The 9,339-nt window shown below is 38.6% G+C and overlaps 1 protein-coding gene across 2 annotated transcripts; it reads left to right on the forward strand.

Annotated features, from left to right (window-relative positions):
* Nucleotides 1–530: 530 nt before the first annotated feature.
* Nucleotides 531–9,339, forward strand: LOC307157316 (uncharacterized protein). Of its 2 annotated transcripts, XM_079869183.1 has the most exons (4): nt 531–978; nt 1,778–1,862; nt 2,014–2,041; nt 5,734–9,339. In XM_079869183.1, the coding sequence occupies exons 1-4, from the start codon at nt 904–906 to the stop codon at nt 7,391–7,393; spliced, it is 1,848 nt and encodes a 615-aa protein (XP_079725309.1). In that variant the 5' UTR covers nt 531–903; the 3' UTR covers nt 7,394–9,339. The 2 variants fall into 2 exon arrangements, with proteins under 2 accessions (XP_079725309.1, XP_079725310.1); XM_079869184.1 differs by lacking the exons at nt 1,778–1,862; nt 2,014–2,041 and having other exon boundaries at nt 949–978; nt 5,734–9,333.

Here is a 9,339-nt window from a genome sequence, read left to right on the forward strand (position 1 = left end):
GTCACACACCAGGATGCGCGCGCGCCCTCAGATCACTTGGACGTGGTTGTGTACAAGAGGTAAAAACTATATAAATACTGTTCGTTTTCTCACACAAACCGCTCGTTTCGTGTCTTAGGCCATCAATGTGTACTTACGATGGGGAATTGTTTAATTTGGACTTTGTGCATGCTCTTTGAGACAGTGACCATAGACCTGCATTATATGACTGACATACAAGAACGGTTTGACTTAAAAATATCAAAATTGAAACTACTGCGGAAACAAAGACACCTACATCTTGGATGCCCTTGAGGTAAGCTAAAACATACCAAAATGCAATTTCAAAGTATTCAAACATCCTCAACATGTCCTCCAGTAAAATCTAAAACATAAAAATTACAATTCTCAAAAATGACAAATATTACTCAGAATTCATTGTTTTTATGGTATATTGCTGTTTAAAAGAAAAAAGAAAAAAGGTATTACTGTCAGAGATTTGGCTGTTTTTTTTTACAGCAAGGTTTTACAGTGTGCTTATTACACGGCTTGGCTGAATTCAAGTGTAGAGTGCGGTGTGTTATTTCTTGATATCAGAGCGCTGCGAAGTATAACCATGATAAACAGCGTTGCTATGGACGCGGAACAGACTATTTTCTTTAGCGGAAGCAATGCAATCGTTTTAAAATAAATAAACTCCTTTTTTAAATCAATAATTTGTCTCAAATTATTGATTTATTTTGTAGGTAGCCATGTAATAAGCAGGATAATGTATAGCGAGGCGGTTGTTCCGATCAGCCTGTCGGGGGTGTACTCGCTATAACAACCTCCTCGCTCTACATTATCCCTTACATAATACTCTTTCCACACACAGACAATTAAATATCCAGTTGTTTATATGCAAATATTGGAAGAAATAAAAACATGTATTCTGAATCAATGAGTTATTCTGTGTTCAGCAGTTTAAACTGTGACGGTGGAGATATGGATGAATTCATGGTAAGTTACAATCTTTGTTTATGAGCTTTTAAAAGCAGACAATTAAATTATTATAAATATATATAGCTCATGCAGTTTTTCGCTTGTAAGTGGACACATTAAAAAGTACACTTTTAACAGTTTATTTTTTCTCATATTTGTTAAGTCTGTATGACCATAAATGAGTATTTTAAATGGATGGTTCGGAGTAAAATCCACCTAGGGTCCTTTGCACACTTGACCTCAAGCCAAACACCCCCCAGAAGCCTTTTTTCCTTGATTAAACATTATTAAAGTTAGAGCTTATTTAGAGATATCAGCCGGATGGTTTAGTGCAGACGCTAATGGATCCAAGTTTATATCTCATAAATTACGGCACTAATAATGCCCAGAATGGCACCAAACTTCTACAGTAGCACAAATAGGTTCTGTACTCATAAAACGAGGTATTGGAAAGTTTATAAGTTCATCAGGAGGGCGTTTCATCAGGAGGAGCGATATTTATTTAAATAACACTTGCCTGACGGCTCATGCTACCGCTAACCCGGACGTCAACGTCATTTCAGTGATTTGGGAAAAGCCTGTAAAAGTCCTGGCAGAAAGCGATGCATAAAGATCATAGGATCCAAGCTCTAACTTAATAATGTTCGACCAAGGGAAGAAAAGGCTTCTGGGGTGTGTTTGCCGACCCCAGAGGCCAGAGGGTTAAATGTGTGATATAGTTAATGATTTGTTGAACATTGTGGGCACAATCAACAATATTCACTGATACACAGATGTGATAGATAAGTTATTAAGGGCAGTAAACTTCTTTCTAAAGATCCCACGCCGGCGCAGAAACTCTCTCTGCAGTGAAGTCAGCTGTGCTTCAGTTCACAGTCTTGATCACCCTCCTTCTTTCAAACGTGAGTTTGTACTACATTATGAAGTTTTCCAGCCACATTATTTTTGTTCAGCAACATCTAATGTCACACATAATATAAGTTATTCAAAAGTTATTTATATTGTTCTTTATTTATTATTATCATTGTTGAAAATGCTTATTATCAAATACAGGTGATGGAAATAACCCGGTGGGGAAACGGTAAGCTTCTCTTTATTAATCTCTGTTAGCCAGCTAAATAGCATCATCTTTGTCAACTTGCAACAACAGGACAAGATAAATTAATGTGAAATGTTCTCTGTTCTGTCAAATGGGCCAAAACGGTCTTGTACTGGCCATGAGCCAGCGGGCTGTCCTATTCTGTCACTTCAACTCTCACCCCTCTCTGTAAAATCTAATTAGTTAGTCTTACTTAAAAAACAAACATGCAAACTGATTGCCTTAAAAAAAAAAAAAAACAAGTAAAGTAAAATAGGAATAGCATGTGGTACTGACAAATGCTTAGTTAGTATAGTTCACTTACATAAGAGTTCTAGTAACTAAAAAATAACTGTAGAGAGTACTTGATAATTTACTTTCAATAAAATATAAATGTTACCATTGTTGTGTTTTGCAGGCTGAATGTTGAAGTCTGTGTGACTCAAGTATGATCAATTGCAAGACTGTCACATATATAGAGGGATTATATCAACACAATTAAAAGTTTCACAGGGTGTTTAGGACATAAGTGTTAGCAACACAATTATAAAAGATCATTAATTGACATGAAATATACTTACATTATACATCACTCATTCATACACACACACACACACACACACACACACACACACACACACACACACACATATATATATATGTTCTAATCTAATTTTTTTTAGATTAGATTAATAGATTAATTGATAGATTAATCTCACTGTAATCTTGGAATTAATCTAGATTAAAATGGCTCATTTGAATTCTGCCAAAGGCATTCAGAATATGTGTGCTACCCAAATAATGACTAAAGGGCACGTGTTTCTAAAAAAGTCATCATAGCTTGTGTAGTATAGACCCAGCTCCCAACCCAACTTTGAGAATAGATTAACGGCGATATTTTTTTTATCGCCCGATAAGAGTCTCACGTTAACGCAGCACGTTAACGCCGATAATGGCCCACCACTAATATATATATATTGTATATGTAGAAATGAAGTTCGAAAGTGCCCAACCAAAGGAACACTAATCACCACAATGGTGACTCAAATATTTTAGGAAAATCAGCATCCATTTGTTAAGTCAGCTTATGTGTTCTCTCAAATATTTCAGTTGTATTGACAATTCAACATTCAAGATGACTTTGGGAAATGAGTGAATGCAGTGATACAGAGAAAAATAACTGCAGAAGTGGAGGCAAAGAGTGAAAAGCCCATTAATAATTCCCCTGCCTCAAAAACCGCACTCAAACCAATCAATTAATCTGAACTTGGGTTTTCTGAGTAAACCAAGCATAGTATGTGAATACTAAAGATTACTAGATTTTTACAATTAAGACATTAAGTAAACTTAACTAAAAATTGTTAGTTGATATAGTGCTCTAAATGCCCTATCTCAGCCATTCCCAAACTGTGGTCCGCGGACCACTAGTGGTCCGTGAGGGTACTGCAGGTGGTCCGTGGAAAGGCAAAATAAAAGAATATTTTTTTTACCTTCATTTTACCAGGAGATTCCAATAAAAAAGTAAAAAGAATATGTAGGCCTATATTGAATCAAATTCACCGATCGGTCTGTGCAGCGCCGGTTCAAGTCGAACAAGCCTAAGGTCATGGCCAAACACCACTAGGCTATTTTAGTAATCACACAATAACTTGAAAATTTAATTAAAATGTTATATCAATTGATATACCGCGAGAGCGAATAGAAAGTAGACGGCTCCTTATGCTTTTGAATTGCTCTCGCGGTACTTTGATGTCATAAACCGATCGGTCTGTGCAGCGCCGGTTCAAGTCGAACAAGCCTATTCAAGTTCAGTGCCGTTAGAACCACAACATTGGTTCGGTGGATAGCAACAGGTTCTCTGAAGAGAAAAGGGCAGAGGCAAATATGTTCTCATTATCACATCACACGCATAGCCTTTATTGGTGCGTTCACACCGGATGAAATTTCGCTTCAAACTTTTGTTTTTACGCGCGTCAATTTCGCTCTTGACGCGCGAATTGATACAAAGTGGTCAAGCGTATCACTAGACGCAGCAAGCGCGAATTTGACATATGATCCCTTTTTGAATTTGACGCGCTATTCGTCCGGTGTGAACGCACAGTTAGGCATAGGCAGTTTATATAAAACGAAATGTTTATAATTGGAATGAATAAGGCCTATTATTATTTTAATTTCCAGTTAGTTTCTTGATCTCGCGTTTCTGAAATGTTTTGCAGATGTGCTGTTAAGTGGACAAACTCAAGCCTAGGTACTTTTTGAGGACTTGTAAAACTCTGAAGATTAATAATCCCCTAAAATCGCCAAAGGTTTTGAAATGTTGACTATATTCCAGTGTTCTTATTACTGTATAGATTTCATACTCCATTGCTATGGAAATAAGCCTGTTGTTCAAATGAACCTGATTATGCCCTCGGGCGCTTGAGTAGATAAATAAATTAAATATGTGGCAGCCTTTGTGTGCAGTAAACTTTCTTTTAACAAGCCTGTTGTACTGATGTGATGACCAGTTATAGTTTTAGTGCTAGTAAGCCTATTTAGAGGTGCAGATTAATTCAGGTAGGACTCTAGTAGACATATTTTATTATGTGTATTATGAGGTGGTCCGCGAAAATTCTTGATTACAAATAGTGGTCCACACACACAAAAAGTTTGAAAAACCCTGCCCTATCTGATCTCCAAACGCCCTATCTGATCTCCAAACGCCCTATCTGATCTCCAAACGCCCTATCTGATCTCCAAACGCCCTATCTGATCTCCAATTTCCCTATCTGATCTCCAAACGCCCTATCTGATCTCCAAATGCCCTATCTGATCTCCAAACGCCCTGTCTGATCTCCAATTTCCCTATCTGATCTCCAAAGCCCTATCTGATCTCCAAATGCCCTATCTGATCTCCAAACGCCCTGTCTGATCTCCAAACGCCCTGTCTGATCTCCAAACGCCCTGTCTGATCTCCAAACGCCCTATCTGATCTCCAAATGCCCTATCTGATCTCCAAACGCCCTGTCTGATATCCAAACGCCCTATCTGATCTCCAAATGCCCTATCTGATCTCCAAATGCCCTATCTGATCTCCAAACGCCCTGTCTGATCTCCAAACGCCCTATCTGATCTCCAAACGCCCTATCTGATCTCCAAACGCCCTATCTGATCTCCAAACGCCCTATCTGATCTCCAAACGCCCTGTCTGATCTCCAAACGCCCTTTCTGATCTCCAAGCGCCCTATCTGATCTCCAATGCCCTATCTGATCTCCAAACGCCCTATCTGATCTCCAATGCCCTATCTGATCTCCAAACACCCTATCTGATCTCCAAATGCCCTATCTGATCTCCAAACACCCTATCTGATCTCCAATTTCCCTATCTGATCTCCACAGCCCTATCTGATCTCCAAACGCCCTATCTGATCTCCAAACACCCTATTTGATCTCCAATTTCCCTATCTGATCTCCAAATGCCATATCTGATCTCCAAATGCCATATCTGATCTCCAAACGCCCTGTCTGATCTCCAAACGCCCTTTCTGATCTCCAAGCGTCCTATCTGATCTCCAATGCCCTATCTGATCTCCAAACGCCTTATCTGATCTCCAAACACCCTATCTGATCTCAAAACACCCTATCTGATCTCCAAATGCCCTATCTGATCTCGAAACGCCCTATCTGATCTCCAAATGAATTCTCTCTCTCTGTAGGTCACCTCATGATGCCACCCTCATTAATCCAGGTCCCCCAAGACTTTACCAGCTGAACACGGAAAGAAAGCATATTGATGGGACTGATAAAAGGGTCAGACGATGGACATATGGACGAAGAGACAGAAACAAGCAGAACAAAGTCATACTGATGGTGGGAGAAACCGGCGCTGGGAAAACCGCCATGATCAACACCATGGTGAACTACTTACTGGGAGTGAAGTTTGAGGATAAAGAGTTTTATCAAATCACAGAAGAAGAAAAACCAGAAGCTCAGTCCCAATCCCTGACATCTGAGATCACAGTTTATGAGGTGTTTGTTGAAGAAAACCCAACATCTCTGACCATCATTGACACTCCAGGATACGGAGACTCTGAAGGATTCAGTAGAGAAAGAGAGATTTCTGATGATCTGGGCAGGTTATTCTCAGATGAGGATTTTCACTATATTGATGCTGTGTGTTTCGTGATGAAGGCGTCTCAGAATCGACTCTCTGGAAAAGAGCGTTACATATTCCAGTCAGTTCTGTCTCTGTTGGGCAAAGATATAGAGGACAATATAGTGTTCATCATCACACACTCGGACGGAGGACCTCACACCGATGCTCTTAATGCCATTAACACAGCGCAGATCCCCTGCAGAAGAGATGAGAGGAACAAACCTGTTCACTTCTTATTCAACAACCAGCAGGAAGAACAAACAGCACATGCTCACAAACCATCATGGGAAATGGGAGAGAAAAGCATGGAAAAGTTTTTGAAACTCCTGCTAGAAAACAACAGAAAACAAACTCTGATGACAGTAGATGCACAGAAACCGCGAAAACAACTTGAAGCCCGTGTCTTTAATCTAATGGGCCGTATCACTGAGAAAGAGTTCAAAATCAAAAATGTAAATGAGAGTATTGAGGAATCTAAGAACCTTCAGTTTAGTGTGAACAAAACTGTCAAAGAAAAAGTCTTGATTGAATACTCATATTTTTCATTGAGCAATTACGCAACCTGCTGCTCTGTGTGTGAGGAAAACTGTCATGAGTATGGTTGTTGGTGGGTCCCTTTCGATGAAGTCTCACAGTGTGACGTCATGATGAATGGCCACTGCACTGTGTGTACAGGGAGATGTCATTACAGTAAACACACCAAAGAGAACAGGAAATATGTGATGAAGACAACGAAAGTTAAAATGCCATTTGATGATCTTAAACAGGAGATTCAATCCACCGGTGACCGGTCTGAAACCAGCTTTGATAAATCTAAATATGAGGAGATAACAAAAATAGAAGAAGATCTGAAGAGAGATCTGGAGAAGAGTAAAGCAGAAAAGTCCATCCTGCTGCATGAAGCTTATACGCTTATCATGAATCTGACAAAGAACCCAATAAAAGCAGACTGGTATTTCACTCCTCGACATCTGGATTTTTTCATTACCAAACTGGAAAAGGAGGGAAAAGATGAAGAGGTGCAGGACCTGAAGATTGTGAGGAAATCTTTAGAAGAGAGGGAAAACACAGCACAGAGTTGGACAGGGCAGGCACTGCGTTCACTGCCTGATGGGGTAAACCCCAAACTCTGGGGTAGTGGTAGGTGTGAGGAGATCTTTAGAAGAGAGGAGAAACACAGCAGATTTGATGCAGGCACTGTTCTCTGCATGTTGGGGTAATCCCTGAGGAAGTGTTTACCAACCTTCTTTCCAGGAGACCCCCATTTTAACATTCAAAATCCATAACGACCCTTGCAACACTGGCAGACAAATCTTATTTACTTACAATCAGTTGTTAATTTTTAATAAATGCAACAACAGCAGAAACATTAAAATAATAGCATTAACTATGGCCGCATTATAACTACTTGCATTATTATGTTATCTACTAACATGTACTACTTGGTATTGACCAACATGTTTTATTAAATGATAAACCTAATATTCCAGCCTTTAAATAATGTTTAAGAAATGGGACGAGTCAAAATGATTAAGTATTTTATCAGATCATTGAATAATTCTAGATACAGCACATAAAAATTAGGCCTGAGTTTCACAAACAATAAGACGGACTGAATGAAAATGTAAAGCCCCTCTCTGAGCTTATAAACACTTTACACAGAGGGAAGATGAGAAGAAAACGCCATCAAAACTTCTCTCAAGGCAGTGGGTTTCCTTCAGAGACACATTCATAGAATTCATTCATACTTTAATACACATCATTTCCCTCAGCACTCGTCAGATTTGTAAAAGCTCTCTCACTTCTTTCCACCATTGTTTCTAAGAAAACGAAGCCTACGCCGCAAGCCTGTGTCTGCAAGGGACTGTTGCTTTCTTTGCTTAATACTGGACAGTCCCGGGAATCAAATACGGTTTTAATGATGATTAAGATATTAAAATGTAATATTAACCGCTGGAGATTGCACCGAAGATGAAAGACTAATGAATAATGAGGGTATCTCCAAAGATGTCAAAATGTTTGATGGACTATAAAATGAGAAGATCAGGGAGACGCTGATTCTCAAGGACGGCCTCTTCGGTGTTAGACGCCTTGCTGTTGCAACTCTTGCTGTCAAAGCTTGTACACGATTTGTGAACACTTGTGTTTCGCACTACAGAGTTTTACGGTGTGTGTCCACTTCAGCGACGTAAAACTCCGCTCAGTGGTGCTGGCAACGCTATAACACCTCTGATTTGGGGTGTGTAATCTATGTTTTTCTAAACACATGGGCAATATAATCATCATAGATGCACACGATTACATAAATAGTTTCCAAATGCTCCAAGTAAAGATATCAGGCATATATTTTAGTCATTATTTTTTGAGAATACAAGACACACACAAACATATGCCTATTCTTCATAATTCCAGTTTTTGAATTCTAAAGTTTTTTGAATTTGACACAAATCCAAAATTTCACTTTCACTGAAATTTTCTTGCCCTATATCGGGCATCTACATCTACTGACAGAATCTGACATGTGTATTATTACACTGAAACCTGTTTGATCTACTCTTATGAGTGTGTTTGGATGGACTGAACGTTTGTGTGACTAAGACTGCAACTATCGTATAAATGTTTTCATGTTTAATAGTATTGTTCCTCATTTAAGAATGCATGACTTGGGCCGAACAGCCGACGTGTGTGTCCAGCGCACACAGGACTCCAGTGTAGTGTGTGAACCTATCACTATCTCAACTGTACTTTCATATTTACTGTCATACAAAACTGATATTTTGAGGAAGAGAAAATGTAACATTTTGATTTGCTACACTTTCGTTTACTTACATAACTCCTGCTCTTCAACTTGTGTTTATACTTCACATGACTTTTCTATTCTTCTTGATTGTGTAAAATATGAATCTGAGTGAACTAATAGCATTCGATGAGTCTGTCTCAATAAGATATTAATAGATTTTTATTCAGATTATATGAGCACATATTATATTACAGACCATTCATTATTTTTTCATCATTTTATTGATTGATTGACACCTCATTTTAATTCTACTCTGTTGATATTTGTCATTGTCATATTGTATGTCATTATTTATTTTGTGCATTTATGATTTGACAATATTGTAAGCATAAACATGTCAATAAAGTAACACATGACATTTAACTG

Source organism: Squalius cephalus (assembly GCF_949319135.1).
Source record: "Squalius cephalus genome assembly, chromosome: 1".
NCBI classification, from domain to species: domain Eukaryota; kingdom Metazoa; phylum Chordata; class Actinopteri; order Cypriniformes; family Leuciscidae; genus Squalius; species Squalius cephalus.